Below are 26,184 nucleotides of genomic sequence, written 5' to 3' on the forward strand. Positions count from 1 at the left end.
TTCCTTCTCTGTTGAAGAAACAGGTTAAAATATCCCCAACCTGAGACTACTGGCTTTACACATCACGTATTTCTGCTGAGACGTGTAAGTAGCCCCAGGTGAGCGTCAGAGCGCAGACACACACACGCACGAGAGACAGGGAGAAAGAGAGAGAGAGAGAGAGAGAGAGAGAGAGAGAGAGAGAGAGAGAGAGAGAGAGAGAGAGAGAGAGAGAGCTCACGACAGTCAGAACAACACACAACCTGCTGGAGATTCTTTAAGTCACCCGGATGCACGATTTGTTATCCTCACACTTGGAGGAGAGACGCGTGCACTGCCGCGTACTCTCTCTCTAGACAAGTATCATTACGCACGCGGAGAGGATTTGTGTATTTACGTGGGCAAAGCGTACGGACTCTGATCTTAAACGGGGTGACTCGTCTTCGCTAAAATGCTCCCTCCTCGCGTCTGAGTTCACCGGGGCTGCGCTTGTGATGAGTCGGCTGCGCGCGTGAGGGATGGCTGCCAGAAGTTGCCTGTGGTTATCTGCACGTTCGCACCTGGTCGCGTGGATAACGGGAGAGCGCGCCACAGGTGAACGATGCACTTTACGCGTCCGCTAACGCCAACTGCTGTCGCGTACTGACTGACCGGAGTGGCAATCGAGTCCCCGAACCAAGCCAACAACAAAAACAAAAAAAAAAAAAATGGATCTGAAAGTAGAACCAGAGGAGATGGACTCGAACCAGCCTCAGTCGTTGGAAGTTTTCGCGCAGAGCTCCACTTTACACGGGATCTCTCACATCTTCACGTACGAGCGCTTCTGTGTCAAACGCTGCTTGTGGATGCTGTTTTTCCTCGGATCTTTCACGTTCCTGCTGTACGTGTGCGTGGATAGGATTCACTTCTACCTGGAGTACCCGCACGTGACCAAACTGGACGAAATCACGACCCCGACCATGACGTTTCCAGCCGTGACTTTCTGTAACCTGAACGCGTTCCGGTTCAGCAGAGTGACCCGCAACGATCTGTACCACGCGGGCGAACTGCTGGCTCTACTCAACCAGAGGTACGGCCTATTAACCCATTACCCCACAGTGCACAGTTGAATAGGCCGAGAAGATCTGATGTTAAATGGGGTCATTCTCTTAAGCACGTGTGCAGTCTCACGTTGTTTTGTAGGTGTAGCAGTAAACGTTCCATTAGACTCCATGGTTTGTTACTTTTTGAAGCAGTTTTGTTGCATCTGAATTTGTGAAGTTTGGGGATTTCAGCAGCTTTAAAACCAAGAGTGTTTTCTACCACTGCCTCTCTCAGAAGATGATAGCAGCACTTTAGACTTTATGTAGGGCATATGGAGGAAGATGTGTCGCAAAAAAAACTGGCACTTCTTTCAGTAAATTCAGCATTTTCATAACTATCCATGTGTTTCAGAATGATGCAAAGTTAGGACTGTTAAATAGCAAAATAGTATTTCTTCTGTGTGGTAAACCATCCTTAAAATGGCCAGGACGTTATAGGAAATCACATGAGGTAAATTTGCATTCTAAACATTTATATCGCAGTGTTGTCCTTACATTATGTGATGCAGTTGGTTTAAGTGGAACAGGAATTGGTTCACCTCTTGGTCCAAGAGATGAATGGTTTTGTATTTGTCAGTGGGGTCAGTTTCAGATTTTAGTAACACGTCATTTTGGGGTAGACTTATTAGACTTAAGGCAAGGCAAGTTTATTTGTATAGCACAATTCATACACAGAGTAATTTCAAAGTGCTTTACAGAATAAGAAATACAATAAAATCACAATAAAAACAAATCAAAACATAAATAATCATCATAAAATTAAAAGGAGAGAGACATTAATTATATAAATTAGAGAGAAAAGAGCAGAATGAAAACCTTTCTCTTGTGCAGCTAAACAGAACCGTTTTGAGCCTGAATTTAAACAGCGTCAAAGTAGAGGCCTGTCTCACATTTTCAGGAAGACTGTTCCAGACTTTAGCTGCATGAATCTGAAACGCTGACTCCCCGTGTTTAGTCCTGACTCTGGGCACCAGCAGGAGGCCAGTCCCAGAGCTCCTTAGAGTGTGAGATGGTTCATATGGCACTAACATGTCACAGATGTACTTTGGTGCTATGCCTAGCTTATGGGGAATTAGACATTAATAAGGGCTGAATAAATACTATTTGTTATTAGGTTATTTTTTCAGATCAAGAGTTTGTTTTCATACCTGACAGTTTCGACTGCTCACTAGCGGTCTTCCTCAGAGTGGTCGTGTGATGTTGCTGTGAAGTGTCCGGTCAGCTGATTTTTAGAGGTTTTGGTGCTGTCTTCCTATTGGTGGAGGCAGGATGACAGCGCCATCTGCAGTCTGACTTCCTCAGGACACTATTCCAGGTGTGTGAGAGCAAAAAAGCCCCCTTGTCCCGGTTTATAGTCCCGTGGGCACATTTCCGTATTTCAATTGCCTCTTTAATCCAGCTTTTTAACTCTCACACACCTGGGATACTGTCCTGAGGAAGTCAAACTGCAGATGGAGCTGTCGTCCTGTCTCCACTGGTAGGAAGACAGCGCCAAAACCTGTATAAATCCGCTGAGCGGACACATCACAGCATCATAACATAACCACTCTGAGGAAGACCAGTGAGCAGTCGAATCTGTCAGGTTTGAAAACAAACTCTTGGTCTGTAAAAAGAACCTAATAACATAAAATATCGGAAGACCAAATTAATCTCATTGGACTGAATAAATAACCATCTACAATTATGTTAATTAGCAGGTAGTTAGATGTTAATAAGTGTACCCTAAAATAAAATGTTACCCAGACTTTATAACTGTGCTGTTTTGATTAATCTATTCAATTACAAAAATGTGATGAAAAAATAGGAGTAGTTACTCTCTGTTTGGAATCGTCTATGCAGTGTCCTTCCCTGGGGGGCATAATGGTTTCTAATGTTATTGTTTCTCATATACTTTCTTCAGCAATATGACACATTTCAAAATGTGTTATTGTGACAGGCCTCATTCTCAGTGCCTTATATCTGTGCAAAGAGAGGAGCTAACTACACTGACCTAACACCTCGAGTTGTTTACAGTATTTGTTATTGACTTCTTAATTAATAACAGAAGTAGTTATCTCAGATAAATGGCATAATGTATTCACTTTTGTCCAGTTGACAGAATACAATATTTCATTTTGCTAGAAGTAATCATTTAAAATAGTCATGATTTAAATTATGAGCCAAATAATTCTGGTAATATTTATTTCCATAATCATTTCCTGGCCTGTCAGACTCCCAGCGCAGACGGGGGTTGCTCTTCTCTTGCTCTAAAGCAGGTTTTGGGTTCATTAACCAGCCTCCGTTGGCAGGACAGAGACAGTGCAGCTCCAGCCCAGCCCCTCCTTCACCTCGGGCCAAAAGAGAAATCGCTGTTGGCATGAAAACCATTTAAGAGAGAGCCGCTCCTCCTCATGTTGGGGACCGCTGGGCTGAGAAATGTCTTTTGGCGTTGGTGGTTAGCAGCTCGGTGCAGCCTGCTCTGAGCCTGCAGCGCTATCAGGACCTGATCACATAAGTGGCTCTCTGGCAGGTTTGTTCACTGAAGGCAAAACAGGGACACAGCTTCTCCCTTCTGTCCTATTTATTCAAACTATTGTAATGAGGATGATTTTCAGGAAGGTTCCAGTTCATTTTGGTGCCATAATAACTGAACCTTAACTAGACTTAATAACATGCTAACAAATACTGCGGACTCTTTCTTTGCCTTGAAAATGACGTTTTCAGACATAGGATATCGCTTTCGTGTCCTGAAAAACATTTGACTAGCTCTTGGAAATAAAGTATGTTTTCATAATAAGCAGAAGTGACCTGTCCAGGAGTAATTTGGCGACCAATGCGTCAGTCTTTAGACCTTGCGTCTGCTTCAGTCGCGCCATCGCTGGAATGAATCTTCAAGAATCGCCTTAGTTTGGCTTCGCTGCTTTTCCCCATGTCTTCTTCTTTCAGCGACCTCAAAAACGGACTTTCTTTTGTGGCTAACTGCTCCTGGATTCTTGTCTGCCATTGCAACAAACTTTGTGCTAACTGCGAGGAAGATATAGGTCAAAAAAGCCGCTAAGAACTGTTGCGTTGGTGGAGTAAACAGCGTCTGTGTGTCTTGCGTCTGAGGACTGCGTGACAGGCGTACGTAAACCACGTACCGGCGGCGCGCAGGCAAGTCAGTTACGCTAGAAATGTAGGGAGTTTGATTGACAGCCTGTCAGCTAACAGATAACGAGGCAGTGTCGTTATCTATTGGCAAATGTTTAGCCCCACCACGTCCAGAGTTGATGAATTTTTATTCTCTTTTTCTCATCATAATTACAAGGCTACTGCACCTCTATAATGCTATCATTGACAACTTGAAACAAAAAAAATCCTCCATACAACCTTTAAGGTGTATGTGTTTTATAAAAGTGTAGATATTATCTTTCTTCCATTTTGTCTTACATCTGTGATAAGAAAGCACATTTATATATTTTTTCATTTTTACCTAATGGTGGAATGTTACACAGGCATTGCATTACATTAATCCATCTCCATGGAGACCAGCAGATGGCACCCTCTATCAGAAAATTTACTATTGCACTATTAAGATAACAAGTAATTTAGGGGCTTTTGTGTTATGACAAGGTTAAGGTTAAGGAATACTTTACTTTCTTTGCATCTCCAGATATTGAGCAAGGTTTGATCATGACTAGTCGGGCTGGCGCCACCTAGTGCCTTCGCTCAATTTCATTTCTGTCCAGCGACTAGGTCAGGAATCAGAATACACAATACAACGCGAGTTTAGGGCACTAGCCAATCAGCGAAGAGCCATACATTCTGTGTTGGCAATGATTCCCGAGATCGAGGATTTAAAGCCGGAACAAAGAGAATGTTAGGTGAATTTTATCAAGAGGAGAGACATTATTGTCCTTCTTCCTATGGGATTTGGGAAAAGCTTAATATACCAGTTAGCCCCGTTAGCGGCGCATTACATACATCACGACCAAATCGCAGCGATTGGTTAAATTTTTTAAAAGTACCTGTAAGATATGGGGGGTGGATCTTTGTTGGGTGGGAACACTACAGACAGACTCCGGTTAAAGAATCATCATCAGCTTTATTCGATGTGTGTATGTGTATGTGTGAGGTCTGAAAGAAACAGAAAAACAAGAAAAGTGTCATGAGTGATTATTCTAACATATTCTAATAATAAGTAACAGATTGATAATATTAAACTAGGAGAAATACAATGACAGCAAACTAATTACTATACATAGTGAACATAGTTGAGGCAGTAATTACGCGAAAGTCCATGTGGAAAAGAAACACGAAACACACGAAACATTTAAGCTACATATATAGCTCAAAGGCACACCCAAACAGTAATACTACAGGTTAAATATAATTACAAACCCACCTGAACATCAAATATCGCACACGGAACAAATAAAAATGTCCATTCTCTCCCCCCTCTGCACTGGAGTGGAGCAGAGCCGAAATAACCAGGAGCACAGCGCTGACTGGCTGTGCATGATGGGGCGCTCGCAGGGGGTCCGCAAAACTCACTGTGCTCATGATGGGGCGCTCAGCAAAAGTCACTATCGGATGCATAGGCTTTCGGACAGTACCCGCCTACTGTCAAGTGAGCGAATCCTAATGACGCGAGGTCAAATGGTTTCCACAAAGTGCAACCTTAGCTGGAGAATTTTACCTGCTGTGCAAGTTCTGGGTTGATCGGGGAAACCTGTATGAACCTAAACATAGACTAATCTTGAAATCTTAAAGCAAGATACAATTGTCAGTGTCTTATTTTCTGGTTGCTTAGAATCACGATTATACACTTCTTCAATACTTTATGAAGATGTGAGTTTGGTCACTGGTGAATCTCCACAAATTCAGATGGGTGAGGATTAGCCGCTCAGGGACACGCTGCTTTGTTTTGATCCGTCCGTATCAAAACAAATATGACCGCCTATATGAAAACCGTCACCTATTTTCGTTCTACGTGTCACTGAGAAAAACTAATCGGATAAAACTGAAATCATATATCTTCCAGCTCAAGACACAGCAGGGGAAGTGGGGACCAGACTAAAAAATACAGAGAGATTTCATTCTGGATTTAGTAGGCATATTTTCTTTCTGGCACTACACTACACTACAGTCTCCCTCTGCTCCTGACAGGTCTCCCCACTGAAGCACAGGACAAATGGAGAGAAATAACTTTGCTTATGTAACACTATTCTTTTATTTGAGTGCAAACTGTTGACCCTCTTTCCACCTCTCTAGGTGAGTCAGGCCAAATAATGTATTATAAATGTCTCAACAAATTCTTATTAGCAAAGAACCGGATGAAGTTCTGTATTGATTTAGAGCAGGTCAGTAGAAGTAATATGTTGTAAAAGTCTGACAGATAGAGCTGTCATTAGGAAAAGACCTGGGCCAACTTGTGTAAAGGGGTTCATATATCACCCAGCAGAAGCATCGATCCAGTCAGACTTTGGATGTTTGGCTCCTACTTGACGAGAAAAGTCTGAGTTCTTCATTTTGACCCTGGATTTTGGCATCATTAAACTTAAATGTTGAGTGTGTCATTTTTCTGGTGAATGGTCTGAATTTCCACAATATTTCATTAAGCCTGTCTGTTTCCATGGAGACAAGAAGGTGACTGCCAGGGCCAAGTAACAGGTCAGGTCTGTGGAGAAAGAATGCATTTGCACTTCCAAGGTGTTTCTTAGCTATAAAACACTTACAGTGAAATAAGAGCAAAATTGAAATGTTTAATGTCAAAGTGTGGAACATTCCAAGCAAAGCAATAACATCTCCATGAACAATATCAGAAAAATAATAAATAACTGGTATTTGATATTCGTCAAACAAAAGTAATATATACTAAATTCAGTATACAAGCTTAAATTTTATTCACAATAAACCTGTTTCTTAAAGGTATTACAATATTTTTAGGACTATAAGCCGCACCTTTTTTCATGGTTTGGGTAGTCCTGCGACTTATACTCCGGTGCGACTTATATATGAAAATGTTTCACACTGACAGCCGTGACAGGCTCTAGGCTTGTGTGTCAGTATCTGCTGCTCCTATTTCTCCTGTACCGCCGTCACTTCATCCTTTACTGCACACGTTTCCTGCAGAAAAAGCCGCTGTCCTGCTGCAAGTAGTTAAATATTCAGCCGAAAACAGTAATCGAGCAGCAGAAAGAAAGTTTTGAGTGAGTGAGAAACTTGTGAAGGACTGGTGGGGATGGAGAACTCAGCTTCACGGCAACCGGGAGGATGCACCATGCAACTTTCCAGGAGGTCACTGGATGGATCGACAAAGCTTGGACTTCGGTGACAACAGAAACCGTCCTGTCAGGATTCAGAAAGGCCGGAATAATTCTAACAGGAACTGATGCTGAGTCTGATGACAGATAAGCACAAGAGGAAGCGGCGCTCTGTTTACCTCGCATGACATAAAGGATGAAGAATTTAACAGATTTAGTGATTTGGAGTGAGACCGAGAGATTGGTAAACTTGTTATGTTATGTCATTTATGCTATAGTTATGTGAATAATTCTTAATATGTTATGTTTACATACAGACTCCTATTCAGCCTGTTGTTCTCTGTTCTGTTTTTATTATTATAACTTGCCTTTCAAGATGAAATATTGTTTCCTGGTCTCTGATTTTATAAAATACATTCTCTCCCAAAAAGTGTGACTTATAGTCCAGTGAGACTTATATATGTTTTTTTTCTTCTTCATTATGCCTTTTTTGGCTGGTGTGACTGATACTCCGGAGCGACTTATAGTCTGAAAAATATGGTACACAAAATTGAGTCTTGTGAGTCTTGTGAGAGTTGTGTTTTGTTTCATTTACACGTGTTTGAGCAACTCTTTATTATTAGTCTGTCTGTATCTCCAAAATTCCAAATGCTCTGTGCCACCTTCTGTCATGTAGTGGTAGTTTTCATTTCAGTTCAGTAGAGATTGACAATTTCAGGGCTGAAATCAAGCAAAGGATTCTAGTGAAGGTGCACGGATTTTAAAAACACAGCTAAGCAGGTTCTGTATTATCACCATGACATTACAAGTTAAGACAAAGTGTTTTCCATTAGAGAAGAACTCAGCCTAAATTTGCAGGGTCTGTGTGTTAAATGTGTGTGTGAATAAAACAAAACACAATTCCAGGTATGTTTGTGATGAGGAAACAACATTATAAATCATAAAACAGCATAATATGAGCCCTTTAAGAGAGGAAATGTGCTGTTTCTTTGTCAATTATTTTATTTTCATGCTTAAAAAAAATCATTGTTTTCATGCTTGTCGCTGAGGAGATCGCTAAAAGATTGTATTAAAACAGAAATGGGCACATTCATGTAAGACATTTCTAAAGAGGTTTTTCATTTTTACCCAAGCAGGATGCTCTCTGGTGAGTCCTTTTAAAGGGGAACATTTAATAAGAGCACAGTTGGAGATCACAGTCAGGTCTGAACCTCTGCATTTACTCCCACTCTGCTCGGCTCTAATGCAAGCCTCAGATTCTTGGGCTGTGTTAAATAAAAGGAAAAAATGCTATTGCTGGTAATTCCGGTCCAGCGTGTGAACTTATGTAGAGGTGGAAGTGCAAAAAGAGAGAAAGAGGATTTGAATTCAGAAATGTATCATGATAGAATATGCGCAGTAGTATTTTTAGATATCAATACAGGATTGGATAAAAGTGTGTGAGTGTTTTAACAGTACATAAATAGTTGCATTCACTGATATAAAGAGTCTGCCAAAATCAAATCTCCCTGAGCTTGGACAGGTGCAGTGAAGTCCCTCTGTCATCCAGAAAAGTTACACAGTATTTAGCAACACAAGGATTCTAAAATGTCTTCTGGACTTATCCAAGCAGAATGGACAATCTCGGATCAAACTCAAAATGTTTTCCCAAAAAACCATATACCCAAGCACTTTTTGTGAGCTTCTGTCACTACTGCACACTCCCACTGAACACCTGCAAGATTGTTTATGACTGTGCAACTGTTGTTATGTTACGTTATGTTTTTTGTCAAGTACTGAGATAACAATTACATTTGCAGTTAAGATTTTGAAAGAAATATTATGTTTTTGCTGATATTTTAAACTACAGGTGTGCGAAAATATTGATATATCATGACACAAAATTTGGCAATACAGTATCGTTGTCATGTGTATCATTATTTTTTGTGACCATATTACAATTTTGTTATTTATTTAGTGGAAGGAAACTTACTTTTGCAATGCACTTTCCATTTTTTGCACAAGTAGTGGTATAACAAAGAAATACTGTTGCTAAAAGGTATTTGGTTCTTTAAAAACAGCAACATATCACAGAGTATCATGTGTAATATATCGCAAGTATCACCATGTTGTGATAATATCGTATCATGTATCGTCATGAGGGACACTTTGATTCTCAGCCCTATTTTAAAGAACTCCAATTTTTGAGAGAAGCCTGAGATATAGAGGTTTAAACCACAGCTGCTACAGATTTTCCTATAAAAAGAGAGTTTATGATTTGAAAAATTGCATCAGCAAATAAAGATTCTGATCCAGTTATGATCTATTGTGCAGCCCTAACACAAGGTCACAAATTCATTTCCATTTCTCCCCTTGTGTCCCGATGTATCAACAGATATGAGATCCGTGACGTGCACCTGGTGGAGGAGAGCGTGCTGGAGAGTCTGAAGACCAAAGCAGACTTCCATAACTTTAAGCCCCGCCCCTTTAACATGAGGGAGTTCTACGACCGCACGGGCCACGACATCAGTGACATGCTGCTCGGCTGCCATTTCCACGGAACTGAGTGCAGACCCGAAGACTTCAAAGTGGTGAGTGCTCCAAAGGCTGAGAGATATAAAGATAGAGATAAGACGATGTGAATGGAATTTTAAAATGATTCCTGCAATGATATGATATGTCCATTTTATATGATGTTTTGGTCTTCTTCTATATTGTAATTCAGTGTTTCTTTGGGGGTGCTCTACATGTATCTCTAATGGTGGAATGTTTAGGAGTTACCATGGTTACACAAAGCACACATTCGCAAATACAGTCAAAACAGTTTCAAGACTGTCTGAAAACCAAAGGAAAAAAAGTATAAAATTGATTTAAATAACACATTTTCAGGAGCCTGTGATCAGTACAAATGTTCCTGTTTAGTTGTTTGATTTTCAACAAAAAGGTGAGAGTGAAAAACAGTTGAGCTTGTAACTTTAATTTTACGTGAGGGATTTGTTTAACAGCACAAATCTGTTCATCTGTTAAAAGAGTTCTTTATGATCAGATCATGTTAGAATAAAGATTAAAGTCTAACAAAGCCTCAAACAGAGCAGAGCCTACAGTTAGAATCACAACTCCAGTGAATGTTGATGACACCAGCTGCAAAGTATGTATATAACTTTTGTGGAGGAAGGTACACCGCCTGTTTTTTTCCATGATTTGTTATTGTTTTGCCTTAAATGAATCTATAGTAAGACAATAAACATTAAGGGTGTGCAAAAAAATCCAAATATTGAAATATCTATATATTAGGGCTGGGTAGCCTATCATTAAGAAGTTGCAGATACGATACATGCCTCGATACATAGGCCACAATACAATACATATCTTGATACAGTGAACTGTCAGTTCTATATGATATATTTAAAATCGATTCGATACAGTTCAATAAAAAATAAAGGCTAAATCATGGCTATGATGCTAAAAGTCTTTGTTAAACCACTTCTTGTGCAATGTGAATATGAAACAGAAACATTTTAATCATCAAAACAGTGAAAATGTCAATTGTGCTGTTTCCTTCCACAAAATTGTAGCGCTGCAACAAAAAATTTTGTAAAATATACCAAAAAATACTCTTGGTGATATATCGATACCGCAGTCCCCAATATCAATACTGTATCATCACATTAAATGATACAATATATTGATATTTCAATTATTACATTATACTTCAATTATTTTTGCACACCCCTACAATATCTCCTATTATTTTCTTACAGCACTAAAAAATTTTTTGTATGTTTAGAGTAAGGAAACTTGTTTATTCGACACAATTGACATTTTCACTGTTTTGATGATTAAAATGTTTGTTTTTCCTATTCACTTTGCACAAGGAGTCTAGTGTCACAGTCATCATTTAGCCACTATTTTTTATTAAACCATATTGAATCAATTTGAAATGTATCGTATCAAACTGAAAATGCACTGTATCCTGATATGTATCGTATCGTGGCCTATGTATTGTATCGGCAACTTCTCAATGATACCCAGCCCTAGTAAGAAGGAATGTAATGATATTCAAATCTCATGGTACGATATTTTCACGATTTACATCTTACGGTACGATATCTATTGTGATATTTTGTGCAGGCTAACAAAACTGTGAATATGCTACTTTTTTCTCTCTGCATTGACAAGATTTAATTCAAAGAAATAAGACTTAAAAGTGCTTAGAACTGTTATTTGTTCATGTAGTTTGCACCAGGATCATGGTAGATGTAGTTCCCTCTGTTTTTTTATTGCTGCACCATAACAATAAATTTAAGCAAAGAAACTTGTAATTCGATATATTGTGATGGCCCACGATATTATTGAGAGACTTTTGATGATATGTTCCTCCAATTGAAAAGATACACAGTGCGCTTTTAGCTTGTCTATGAGTGACAAGCACTTCTAACCAATCACAGAGCAGTTTGAGCTCTCAGAAGCAAGAGATGGTTTTAATTACTCCATAAAGACAAAATAAAATGACTAAAAAAGTGTCCGTGAAGATTTTTACTTGTATTTCTTCCTCTCTGTGGGTAGCCTATGTTTGCACAGCCATTTCAGTGATCAAAGACTACTGAAATATATGTTTGTTCTTTTTCCCAATCCCCGTGGCTTCGCAAATGTTTACATGTTACCTTTTCATCTGTGCTCTGCGGGAGATGGGTGGCTCTGCTCGTCTGTTAAAGAATATGTCAGAAGCTCAGACAAAATGTGGATTAATGTAGTGAACAACAGGACGCTTTAGAACGTAAACACTGCATTATACATGTGTCAGTGTGATGCATGACTTCCCCTGCAGCTCCCACATCCTCCATGGGCTCTTTCTTTCATTTCTCCCACATGTCTTCTCTCTCTCTCACTCTTCTTACCCTCTTTTTTTCTCTCTCTCCCTCTTCTCCCTCTCCTTACCCCACCATCTTCTTCACCATTCTTCTCTCTCTCTTTTCTCCCCTCTTCTCTCATTCTCACTCTCTCTTCACCCCCCTTCTTCTCTCCTCTCTGGTCTCCACAGATCTGTTGTTGCTTCTGGCACAGCCTTAAGTCAGTGCCACCACACACTGGCATCATCTCCAACTCTCTTTCGAATTTTCAAATAATGAGTTGTAGGCTTGTTTGCAACCTTACACAACCAATAATAACATAGCATGCACAGTTCTCCATGGAGATGTTATTGCTTCAGTAATACAAACACGCTAATGAAATACATGTCGCAATACATGCATCCCGATTTTTGGACTTCCAGTCATCGCGCAATGCATACTGGGAAGGATCGTCCGAAAAAGTGAGCATCAAACCATCATGTTTGATTTCCCAGTGGGATTCATCTATTGTCAAAGCTGATATTTTCAAGTCTTTTGAAGCATATCGCTTTTATTTCTGGTTCTGATATTGTCATATTTTAGTTATGGGATTCGCACATCATAACTGTGTGGTTGTTGAATGTCCTAACAGCGGAAAACGGCTCCAAGGAATGGGCTTCGAATGGGCTTTGCGAACTCCATAACTGCAAAAGGGAATCAAATGTGTGTGACTGCAAACCTCCGTTCAAACTGTTTCCCTTCCCAATGGAATTGAAAAATAGTGAAACGCGAAGGCGATGGGCAGTATTGATCCACAGGAAGGATGAAAAAGGAAACCTTTGGCTGCCTAAGAAATCATCCCGAGTTTGCAGCGAACATTTTGTATGTGGAGCGCCAACAAAGCAAAATCCCACTTGTTAAGCGAGAAGTACAGAAGACAAACAGGCCGAGCTCGCACTTTCTTGTTCAACTGACTTTACAGCAACATCTCATCTTGGTCACTTTGCAGTGGAAGGTGTTTGTTGGCAAACAGCTGGTGCCTATTGCTTTGGCGTTGACTTTTTAAAATTGTAACCGAGGTTGAGCGAGGGATCGGGATTTTGCTTTGTTTGCGCTCCACATACAAAATGTTCGCTGCAAACTCGGGATGATTTCTTAGGCAGCCAAAGGTTTCTTTTTCGGCCTTCTTTTGGATCAATACTGCCCATCGCCTTCACCTTTCACTATTTTTCAATTTCGTTGGGAAGGGAAACAGTTTGAATGAAGGTTTGCAGTCACACAGATCTGATTCCCCTTTTGCAGTTATGGAGTTCGCAAACTTCTGAAGCCCATTTCTCGAGCCATTTCCCACTGTTAGGACATCCAACAACCACACAATTACGATGTCTGAATCCATAACTAAAATATGACAATATCAGAACCAGAAACAAAAGCGATATGGTTTAAAAGACTTGAAAAGATCGACTTTGACAATAGACGCATCCCACTGGGAAATCAAACATGGCGGTTTGATGGTCACTTTTTCAGAGGATCCTTCCCAGTATGCTTAGCACGATGACCGGAAGTCCGAAATTCGGGATGCATGTATAGATATGTCAAAATGTGAAACATTCCAGACAAAGCAATAACATCTCCATAGCAACAAGATGTACCAGTTACATCGGTAAAAGTTTTAATTAATCAGTTTTACATGTCATATTGCAGAATAGTTTTGTGCAAATGTACCACAATATTTATGATGTCTTTTTTACTTTTTTAATGCTTTTCCTTTCTTGAAAAGTACAAGTTGTGCCGTACTGCAATGTGCAAAAATTTCATGAGTATTAAAGTCTTTTATTGACTAAAAAGAGATTTATTCAGTGCAAGTTTTAAAGAAGAGTTTGGGGCATCGCCACTCTCACAGCAGCTGTAGTCAAGGAGCTTTGAAGTGTATTTTTGCTTATAGGCGATCCACAGTTTCCTGCGATGACACAGAGAGGAGACAGTACTCTTTGAAATAGGAATGAGCCAGTGAGATTAGCCTCAGATCAGCTAAATAATTACAAGTCTGGAGGAAGACGCAAATAACTTGACTGGAGCTCAACTACAGTTAAGAACTCCACGCTTAAGCAATAGGGAAGCATAATAATAGGCACAGCATGCAATTACTGGGTTGAGGATTACAAAAACAAAATAAAAAACACTTTTATAGGTAACACAAATGCATGGCTCAAATGCATTTTAATAAAGATGCACCAGGTGAAGTGTCCACCACCTGCTAGGCTCCATGGAATTGTTACAGCTTGCCTGGAATGTTCCGAAGTCTCTATCTCTGTGAAGCTACACCACCAGGCTATGTTACAGGTCAGATCTGTGAAGTGGCAGCGCAGTTCACAGTAAGGATACATGTTTCTCAAGGTTTTTTTTTTTTTTTTTTTTACAATAAAAACACATGAATGCAAGATGGAAAAGTTTAATGCCAGGAACATTCAAAGCAAAAGCATCCCCATGGAGTCCAGCAGGAAGCAGATCTTGCACTAGAAAACTTACATAGTGATCTTTTAAGTCACAAACATACCATATCCTTTCATTTTTAATGTAGCTTAATTCAAAATAATGTAAAGAATCAGCCTGTTATCTTGAATACAATATAGTCACAATGTATTAGTCTGTATTAGGGATAGGAATTCAATTAAATTTTCTTAATCAATCGTCAGGAGAATTAACGATCGATTTTCGATTAATCATTAACATTTTTATCTTAAAATTATCATCATTATTATTACTATTACTAATCTGTATAAATAAACTCAACTTTACAACATATAAACCATAACCACTATAGAGCCACATCAGCCCGTTTGAGATTATAATGTATTTAATGCAGCTTTGGCACATTTGTTTACGTCTTACAGAAACAAAACTTAATACCACATGGCTCATTTGCATAACTAAAAGCGCTGCTCTTAGCGCAGCTCTTTATTTAACAGTCATTTCACTCTCTTTATTCATGTTGGTCACTTTATTTATTTTGGCTACTGTTGTGATGAAAAGACTAAAAAGTATTTGTCTATTGGACGTATGCACATTCAACTTTATGTTGCAGTAACCGCTTCAGTAACTTTATGTTAGATGCACCATGACAAACCTAGGATACTCAAAAAAAGCAATCATACCTGAGACACTGATGTGCATGTAAACACACTCACTGAGAGGTACAGTGATCTCCAAGGAGGTGTGCCAGAGCCCAAACGTGGGACTGTGAGTCCACAACTCCACTGTTTGTGTCAAACACGACCTCGTCTCCGCACACTACGCTACACACAGCAACCTACATTTGGTTTGTCCATTAAAAATGAATGTGATCGATGAAATTCGTAACAATAATCATGCCCATCCCTAGTCAATATTTTTTATTTTTGCTAGATGGAAAAAGATTTGTTTGTGAATCTATTTTATTGGTAACAAATGCCTTGACTTCCCTCACCCCAGACACTTCCTCTCACTCCTCTGGTGGCCATCCAAGCACCCCCCAACAAACAACCTTTGACCGTCTAAATCCATATTTGATTATAAAACTGCTACTGTACGAACATGAAACACAAATCTCATGAAAAGCTTAATTTTGCCCTGCCTTTTGGATATAGATCAAGTTCACAACAGTCTTGACCCACCGTGCAGTCAAAGACCTCTTAAAAAGTGAAGCCAGCTCATCGTGGTGGCCATCTGGTCGCTGTAGTGATCCCAAATTAACTAAGTACCCTTTACACATTTACAAGTCTGCCTGTGTTCGTTTCCAAATTGTAAACTCTCTGATCAATTATTCATGAGTGTTCTTGTGTTTCCGTGCCAACTGAGATTTGGGCTCAATATTCATCAGAAAGCAGCAGTGTAGCATAGCGGCTAAGCTCATTCGATTTTCATGTTTGGGTTTCTCTTAAGGGGCCACAGCACTGAAACGTCTCCACTGGTAGAACTCGTCTCTTAGTCAATCTGAATGAGCCAGAAAAAGTTGAGTTTTACAGTTTGAGTTGGTATTTTTTAGTTCTTTTAATCTTTTTTTCCCCAAGTGATACCTGCTGTTCAAGTTCATATCTCACCGTATTATTCACTGGGAATTTAGCAGAAAGCAAAAATTTGAGCTGTTGCGTTTTCTTCAAAAAGATGCTGTGTTTGGTTGTACATTTCTATGTATCTGACCCAAACTTCACTCACAAGATACACCTGCACTTGAGATCATGCAAAAACAATTATTTATGTAGGAAATACATGTACTAGCAAACAATGTATACAGACAGATTCAATTGTGAATCATGAGCTTAAATCTGCCTTTAAATATAAAAAAAAAAAATCAATATTAACTTTTTGCTGTTGTCCTACATAAATTCTTAATCTAAATAAAATGATTAATTGACTTAACGACTAAACGCCTTGTCTCTGTGGAGATGTTACTACTTTGTTTGTAATGTTCCACAGTATGACATTAAACTTGGATTTATTATATTATATGTTTTTGTTTGTTTGTTTGTTTGTTTTGTTTGTTTTTGTTTTGTTTTGTTTTTTGAAATGCATAGAAATACATGCATTCTTAACATGAGTGATGTCTCCTCTCCCCACATCTGATCTGTAACTGATGGTGCAAACTACTTGTTTCCAGGGAGAAAGCTTTAATGCCATACAGCAGAGTCCTGCACCAGGTTGGGGGGTCGGGTCGTACCCAACGGTACGGGCAAATAGTTGCTGAAACGGGCGGGTTTTAACGTTCTGGAATTTTATGGGTGGGTATGTGGGCTGGTAGTGATTACACACGGGCGGGTCAGGACTAAATCATGACTAAACCAGGACTACTGGTGTTGGATTCAAGAGAGAGAGAACACCGAGTCCGTGGAGCAGGGTGTCCGCAAAGCACGATCGGGTGATGGCTGCACTTACCTCCATGGGGCGTGAAGCTCTGTGCTGGTCCTTTCGCCTGCAGTCTACATGGGCGCACCTCAAAGCCCATCTCAACAGTGAGTCCTGGTTCTGGTGTAGTCCTGGTTTAGTCCTGGTTTAGTCCTCATGGTTCTGTCCTGGAATCAGTCCTAGGTTAGTCCTGGTTTGGTTCAGTCCGTGGCGTGTGCGGCATCTCGATCAATGTTTTTTCTGTTCAGTAAATAAAGCCTATGAAGTGCTGTCAGTCGAGTCATGTTTGTGAATTCGTATTGGTACTGAAGAAAGCGTAACCGTTTAATTTCATTTCGTGATTGTAATTCTTGAAGTCATAACTTTTCAATTCGTATTCTGATTGATGCTTCAATTAGAATACTTTTAATCTGTGTGTAATTTATCATAGGCACAGGCGGGTAATAGGTGGAATGTTAACGGGTCCAGGTGGGTGCGGGTTTAACTTTGATAAAACCACAGGTTAACGGGCGAGTGCAGTGATGTACTGCACAGGTGCGGGCGGGTGCTGGTCTCCAAAAATGGACCTGGGCAAGACTCTGCCATACTGTGGATCATTCAGGGCAAAGCATTAGCAGATCTCCAGACTGGCAGCTGTCTATAGCAAAGAAGTTACGTAGTGCACTTCTAAACCCCTTTCTTTCTTCACAAATGCTCTTGAATTAATAAATGACCAGACAAACTCATCTTGGAAGTCTAGTTCTATTTTGAAGAGAGTTAATCATGTTTAGCTTCTCTGTATCCCACAGCTCCTCCTTCAGCTTGTATGTGAGCCTGATCCAAAGGTTACACAACATCTAAAAGTGTCCTCAGTAATTAATTTCACCCCTGGACCACAGTCTCACATTCGGACAAAGAGGCCGTGAATAGCTCCTCAGAACTGTGTTGTTGTGGACGGCTGCGGTCTTTAGATAGCACAAAGACTCATGACCTTTTTATTCTGTCTGACTCATTTGTGAGACACTGGTTCATTTATGTAGCTACAGGAGTGGAGAAAAGTATCAAAGTAAAAGGGTGACAGGGTTGGTCGTGTTTGTCCACCGATCTCAAGGTTCGTGGTTCAAATCCTGCTCTTGATTTAAACATCATAAACATCATTGGTTGAGCGGACACTGATTGATGGTGCGATTCCAGCTCCCACAGATGAATGCTGTCGTTGTGTCCTCGGCCAAGACACTTAACCCATCTTGCCCTCAGTGTCTGCGTACACTGATGTATGAATATGTGTGTGTGAATGGGTGAGGACCTTGATGTAAACCGCTTTGAATGTTTTTAAGGTAGAAAAAAAGCACAATATTTCATTTAATTTAAGATTTTTTTTATGTTGTTTTTTTTTTACTTTTGTGTTGGTGGGTCCCGCATGGTGATTCGTTGCTTTGCCTGATTACTCCATAGCAGGGGTCTCCAACCTTTTTCCACCAGTGAGCTACATTAACAAAAAAAAGCCAGAGAGCGGCTGCAAGAAACTGACACGATTATAAAGGGCAATGTATAGTTCTGCACTGACTCAACGTACACTGCCTTGTCACCTTCGTTTTTGATTTATGGGTCTGCGTTGAGGTCTATGTACCACAAACTAATTCACCTCCACAACACTAGAGGGCAGTTAGTCATGAAATCACATGAACTTGTTGGGGGAATGTTTACCTTCCGGTTACTCTGGAGACTGAACCATGGCGCTGAATGGGAGAGGACACTGATGGAGTCGGAGCTGATAGATATCGAGGAACAAATGCTTCTGGTACAAATGTTGACGAGGAGGAGGATTAAAAAATGGTGTTCGTGTTTACAAAATGAAGCGGGAAAGTAGAGTATCAGAAATGTACGTAGAGCAGATATAGAGAGGACCAATGACAGTCCTTGTTGTCTGTGTCGCTTTGCCTTGCTGTCTGCATCTTTGTGAGGCATAGTTAGAACATTTCGGTGGTTGGTTGACGCAGACTGTTGGCATAGGGGGTTCACGTCGACACAGACGATTTGACACTGTAAATTGGTCTTAAGAAAGAGGGCGAGCCTTTGAAAACAGTTAGATGTCTATAAAACATAAACCATTGTCCATTTATTAGTGAGAGGCATGTCGTTTTTTCATTTTTTGTTACTTAGCACAATGACATAATTCCGAAATCCCTTGATGAGCTACTTGGAAGGGGGTGGAGAGCTACTTGTTGCTTCCGAGCTGCAGGTTGGAGACCCCTGCTCCATAGTATAGCATTAAACTTGTATGTCTTCATTTATTTTTAATATTTAAAAACATTCTGCAGGGTCTCCTCAAAGACAGATCACAGGTCAAGCTACAGATCTGATCTGTATCTTGACCTGTGATCTGTTACTGGCCTGTTTGCATCTGCTTGTCTTGTTTGATGCAGATAGTTTGATGTCATATTGTGGAAAATTCCAGTCAGATCAATTCCTGAATGACTCACCACTACCAATTCACACAGTGCAACTTTAACATTTGCTTTATGGACTTTTACTTAAGCAGGGAAATGTACTGCTTTGTCCCCCACCACTTTAAAGTGCACGATCAAGCTGTCCGTCCATTGTCAGTGCGGTGAGCAAGGGTGCAGTGAACATTTAGGTCCATTATTTCTCCTTTTGTTATCTGTAATGGTGGACATGGCCCTCAGAAAGTGAAAAACCTTTGCTGCCTTTGAAGACACCCCTGGTTCACTGCATAGTTAATCCTGTGATAGTTTGGTTGTAAAGTGTTTGATGAATAAGGAACGAAGTATGTCCCAAGTGATTGGTCTTTGTGAGCAGATGAAAAGAATGATGTACAGCTTTGTTCCATTTGCATACTGATTTAAAACATGGACTTTATAAGCTTGTCTTGGGAATATATAGGCATTGTACATGGACTAATCATGTTCAATATTCTGTCTCATTTTATCATGCTCTTTTAATCATTTATGCATGCTTGTTATAAACCACTGATATCCAAACTCAAAGTATGGTACAGGTAGGTTTTCTACTTCACACTATTCGATACACTCAATCAAAAAAATTTTATGAAACGGGGCTTAACCTGAAAATAAGTCTGAACTAGACCAGAGCTAAACTAAGACTAGAACAGGACCAACCCAAGTCTTTATTAGGACCAAACCTGTATGAATGTGAATGCAGACCTGGTTCAGACCTGGTGTTCGGGAATTTGCATTTCTGTGCTATACTAAGAGCACTCACTGTCAGAGGTATAATACTCCCTACAACAGCAAGCATAGCAAGACTGGACTGTAATATACTGGATAACACTATCATAATGTGTCCTGTACTGGTGTAAATAAACTTGTCCTGTGTTAGAACTCCAGAGTCATGCCTCATCTCTTCAACTTTAGGACTACTACAGTTTATTCTACAACAACTGGTGTACGCATTAAAAGCCTGATCAAACTATCTTGGAACACTCATTGATTCAAATTTGAGCTTTGACAATAATTGTACTGCTGTGTGTAGAAGAGGCACAAGCACCTTCATTGTCTGAGGAAATTATCCTTTTACTATGTAGACAGAACAATGATGACACTGTTCTATAAAACGTTTATGGAACTTTTTCATTCGTCTCATAGTTTGGGAACGTCTCTTCTAAAAACAAGAACTGCCTGAATCAGCTGGTTAAATGGGCGAGGGAGGTGATTGTCCATCCTCAGAGCCGCCTGGACTCCCTGTACTCAAGACAGTTACAGAGGATGCCCCAGAGTATTTTAAAAGACGTGCAGAATCTCAGAGTTTCAGAGTTTCAGCTGCTTCCATCTGGTCAGAGGCTTTTAGTCCCAAGATCTAGAACGAATAATTTTATAAGGAGCTTAATTCTGGCTGCTATCATACTTATGAATAAATTGTAATCTATTTATCTATCAATTTTAGTACGTTTGTCTTGGAAAATTGTGTGTTTTTTAATATATTTAATATTTATTGTATTTTTAAACATTCTGCACTGGAGCACTGTTACACTTTATTTTGTAATTGTGTTTTTTATACATGTTTATTGTACATAATGTGGATAAATGAAATGTGAAATGTGGGACCAGCCTCAAATCTGCAAAAGAAATTTACCTAGGGTTACAAATAAAGCAACCTAACCTAACTAACTACTAATTCCTCTACTGAATCCTCCTGACTATATCTTAGATCTATATTTGCAAGTAAAATTGTTAAAGTCCTTCATAAAAAAGTTCCAAAGTACGGAGGGAACAGGTTAGAACTGTGATGAGGCAAGCCCACGTATCTTAATAATGCATGTCTCCATTTCTATGTATTTTCCAAGCAATAAAACACCTGGAACTGAATAAATGTGTGATGCAAAATGCCAGATGAGTTTAATACCACCCTAAGGAACGTTATAGGGAAATCTATAACACCTCCATGGAGACTAGCAGATGGTGGATCCCCATAAGAAAAGTTCCAACTGTACCTTTTAATTAACATAACAATATAGATTCCTCTGGCAGTTCTTATGAAAATTACCCAGTGCTCCTTGCTCCTGTGAGGATCATTAAAGCTCATTTGCAGCCCACAGCAGCCGGGCTCATTTAGGTCCACTGTAGCGGAGGAGAGGAGCTCTTCATTTAGCTCTGTTTTGTGTTTGTTTGACGGGCCTCACTTGGGAATATGGCCTTGTTTTTGCTTGTTCACAAACTGCGGTTGTGTTCCTGTGACATTCCTTTTATAATTCCTCTGGCTCTGATCCCGTCTGTCAAAACTCAAGGAGGGAGTTTGCTTTTACACATCAAACACAGAGTTCTCCTCTGTGTGTGATGTGTAAAAGCAAACACCGTGCCATAGTGAGAGGAAATTGGGGCTTTGGTGGTGAATTTATCTGCTGCTTACAATCCAGTAGTTCTGCCTGTTCTGATTAATTGTTGTTTACAGCAAGATCTCGATTGGTTTTGATGGTTTGACCCATTTTTCTTCCTGGCTGTTAAATTGTGACTGACCTTAAAGGCGTTATATTATGCAAATTTGACTTTTATGAGCTATTAAAATGTTAAAATGGTTTTCTATCACCATAAAGTCACTCACTTCTAAATTCTTGAATTCATGCATACTTCAGTAAGATTTATTGTCCTGCATTTGAGATTTGAGAGCCAGGGGTAGAATGAAGTAGTAAAGTACTGTACTTAGATACATTTTAGGTATCTGTAGTTATGTAGATTTTAAACTACTTTTTACTTCACTAAATTTGAGAGAAGGCATTTGTACCTTCTATTCCACTACATTTTTAACTGGACTGAAAAGATAAAGTATTTTTTATTACAGTTTGAGACCTGCTAAAAAGGCTGAGAGTTTTTTTGTTTTTTTTCACAATAACAGTCTGCACAAACAGAAGTATACAAATAAAAGTTGCTTAAAAAATAAATAAATAAAAAACCTATTCAATTGTTGTTGCTGTTGAAGAAAATTCATCACAAATCTTAAGCAAAATCTGTACACCTGAAGCACCTCAAAAAATCTGCATGAAATACTTTTACGTTTTTCTCTTAAAGTAAATTTTTTTATTGGTACTTTCATACTGATTTGAATACTGTGAGAATGACAGGAGGATCGGTGCAGTGTTTGCAGTGATGCGGTTGCTGTATTGGTCCGTTGTGGTGAAGAGGGAGCTGAGCCAAAAGGCAAAGCTCTCAATTTACCGTCAATCGTTCCTACCCTCACCAATGGTCATGAGCTCTGGGTAATGACCAAAAGGACGAGGTCACAGATACAAGTTGTTGAAATGAGTTTCCTCCACAGGGTGGCTGGGCGCTCCCTTATAGATAGAGTGAGGAGCTCAGTCACACTGGAGGAGCTCAGAGTAGAGCTGCTGCTCCTCCACGTCGAGAGAAGCAGCTGAGGTGGCTCGGGCATCTGTTCCGGATGCCCCGTGGGCACCTCCCACAGGAGGTGTTCTGGGCATATCCCACCGGGAGGAGGCCCCAGGGACGACCCAGGACACAAAGGAGGGACTATGTCTCTCGGCTGGCCTGGGAATGCCTCAGGGTCCCTCTGGAGGGGCTGGGGGAAGTGTCTGGGGTGAAGGAAGTCTGGGAGTCACTGCTTAGACTGCGTAGACCCAGCGACCCAGCTCTGGATAAGTGGAAGAAAATGGGTGGCTGGATACTATAATACTTTTACTTAAGTAGATTTTTCCTTTGATACTTTTACATATATTTCTTTCTTTTCATGGTTTTTACATAATTTTACATAATTAAGTACTTCTTCTACCACTGTTGAGAGCGCAAGAAAGTTTCAGTTTTCACCTACCTCCTATCCTTGCTCACAGGCTTATACATTCTTTTTAGTTACAATAATATTGTATAGACCATTTTCAAAATTAAAAATGTGTTACTGCTTTCTACAGTGAAATGACAAAAAGGAGGAGCCAGCAGAAAGGAATCAGCTTCTATTACTGAGTGTTTTAGATCAATACTGTGATCTATAATGAACTAAATGGAAAATCACTATCCACTAATGTGAGTTTGTCTTTGCCTTCAGCTGAAATATCTAAGGCAGTTTCTTGTACAAAAAAATGTGTTTCTCATCCAAACCAATCCCAGCAAATTGTCTGTCTGATTTGAATATTGATTTTAAAGTCAGATGCCCTACCCAACACATCTGATTTGATTAAGTAGGTATGGATCATGTGTCTGGATTGTATCTTTCACTGTTTTTCTTGGAACTGAAGTGATGTTTTATGCAGTAATTCTGAAGCTGAAAACTAGTGTATAGACTTGGATTAAAATGTGAAATTGAATTGAAATCTCATACATGCTCAAGGCCAAAATAGTCATTTTATAACAGTCACAAAAAAGAGTTTTGAACATTGTTAAACTGAATCTACATATTCTCTCTTTAAAGACGAGCCCGGAGTTAAAGCCTGCACAATTACACCTCCTCAGAAACGCCTGCTTTAAACATGCACCAGTTGCATTATTCATGGATGAACAGTAATTGCATGTGTGGCTGCTGGTGCTCACTAATTAATGTAGAAGATTATAAGAAGCATACCATATATACAGTCTAACATGTCCTATAGAGAGGAGACATGCTCAGTTCATGGCCACATTCCAGACTGATATTATTGGAGCTAAAACAGTCACAGTGGCTGATCTGATCTTTGCAATGAAACAGGATCGAACACCGTTTAAAAATTACAAAAACTGGTTGTGCGTGAGTTTTATTTTAGGATCATATTCAGATTCATGAATGCCTGAACTATGTTGTCATATATCATCATTAACAAACATGTTTATTACATTTGGAAGAAAAGTACAAAAGCAAAAGTATACTTATGTACAAATTTTAGGTATATGTACTTAAATTTTAGAGTAGATGCTTTTTACATCACTGCATTTGAGAATCCGCACTTTTTACTAAACCAAATTTTATATCTAGATTGAATCATAAAAAGTAAGTTAAAGTAAAAGGTTTGAGAATTATTTTTTAGTTTGAGTTTCCTCCCTAACATTAAGCAAACTAAATAGGTATACAAAAACCTATAGAGAAATTAAGAAATCAGTTGATTCACTTAAAATCTGCTTAATCCTTTATCAAAATGACCATATTTCATCTTTTAACTGATCTAAAAATCTCTGCAAAATACTTTTACTTTTTACTCTTTAGCTATATTTTTAATGAGGTACTTACTTAACTTTTTGCCTCAGTATCTGTACTTTTACTACAATAGCAAAAATGACTACTTCATTCACCACTGCATTTGGACCACTCAGTAAGTAACTCACATTATATATGGTGTTGTCTAAGGCTCAGGATTTCTCTTAATATGGATATGGAAAATACATTTTATTTTTTCTGAAAATAAACAAGACTGAATCTCTAGTCTGAATTCTCCTCCTCCAATCATGGTTTAAGTGAGGCGTAGCTCTAGACCTCCCAGTAAAAAGCCCCGAGCAGATCTCTGATGATTTAAATAATTGGATCTTAATTTGCTTAATTTGCTTTATATACAGCCCCTGCACTTTCAGATTTTGTTTTGTTCTGTGGTGCATTTAACAAAAACAAATAAATAAATATGCACCAGGAACATGCATTGTATAATTTTGTTGTCCAGAATTTGAAATGTCCCTGATTTAGGAGGTGAAAAGCTGAGAGTAGAGGTGTTGCGCCGGGTCAACTCTGGTCCTCATGGGTGCCTCTCCCCCTGGAGCTCTCGTCCAGCTCTGTCCCAGGAGGAGGAGGAGAGGGGGTCTGGGGAGAACATGAGGTACCTCCACAGGGACTATAAGTCTCCAGGCTCAGTAATGCTGTGGAAATACCCCCGAGGTGCTGCTTCTGCCAAGTGACTCAGCTCAATAAAAGTTCACTTGAGGATGGATGGATGTTTGAATGACAGATACTGTTTCACTTGTGAGACAACAAAAGTCCAAGGCTGTGTTTGAAAATGACAAAGCAAGTCAAGTTTATTTGTACAGCACAATTCTACACAAAGTAATTAATGTCTAATGACAACAATAAATGACAACAGGTCAGTGTTGTCATGAAATTCCTAACCTGATTTCGATACTTAGAAAAAGGCTTACACTGATACTTGATGTCAATTACGATACCCTTATAGCACTTTTTAAGAAAATAGATATTACTATGTAGCAGAGTCTTGCACCGGGCCAGGTACCCATGAGTACCCTGGTATGGGCAAATAGTTGCTGAAACGGGCGGGTTTTAACGTTCTGGAATTTTACGGGTGGGTATGTGCAGTATTTACATACAGGCAGGTCAGGACTAAATCAGGATTAAACCAGGACTACACCAGGACTAATCTTGGATTTAAAAGGGAGAGAGAATCCTGAGCCCATGGAGCAGGGTGTCCACAAAACGTGATTGGACAACAGCCGCACTTACCTCCGTGCAGCAAGGAACTCTGCACCAGTCCTTTCACGGTCACCTGACGGTCTATGCGGGCGCACCTCCGGGCTTGTCCTGACAGTGAGTCCTGGTTCAGTTCTAGTTTAGTCCTGGTTTGGTTCTGGTTCAATCCGTGGCGTGTGTGGCGCAAAAGTGCGGCATGTCGATCAATGTTTCTTCTGCTCAGTAAATAATGCCTGTGAAGTGATGACAGCCGAGTCGCATCTGTGAATTCATGTTTGTACAGAATAAAGCGTAACTGTTTAATTTCATTTTGTGATTGTAATTCTTGAAGTTGTAAGTTTTCAGATCGTATTCTGATGGATGCTTCAG

The 26,184-nt window shown here is 39.7% G+C and overlaps 1 protein-coding gene across 1 annotated transcript in view; it reads left to right on the forward strand.

Annotated features, from left to right (window-relative positions):
* Window positions 1-686: 686 nt before the first annotated feature.
* LOC110164765 (acid-sensing ion channel 1-like) overlaps window positions 687-26,184 on the forward strand; it is a 98,960-nt gene continuing 73,462 nt past the window's right edge. Inside the window, exons 1-2 of the mRNA XM_055166454.1 lie at window positions 687-1,048; window positions 9,660-9,855. Of these exons, the coding sequence (XP_055022429.1) occupies window positions 687-1,048; window positions 9,660-9,855 (558 nt within the window). The remainder of the gene's footprint in view (window positions 1,049-9,659; window positions 9,856-26,184) is intronic.

The sequence above is a fragment of the Boleophthalmus pectinirostris genome, unplaced genomic scaffold (assembly GCF_026225935.1).
Source record: "Boleophthalmus pectinirostris isolate CB_2022bp ecotype Guang Dong unplaced genomic scaffold, ASM2622593v1 HiC_scaffold_8, whole genome shotgun sequence".
NCBI lineage: Eukaryota > Metazoa > Chordata > Actinopteri > Gobiiformes > Gobiidae > Boleophthalmus > Boleophthalmus pectinirostris.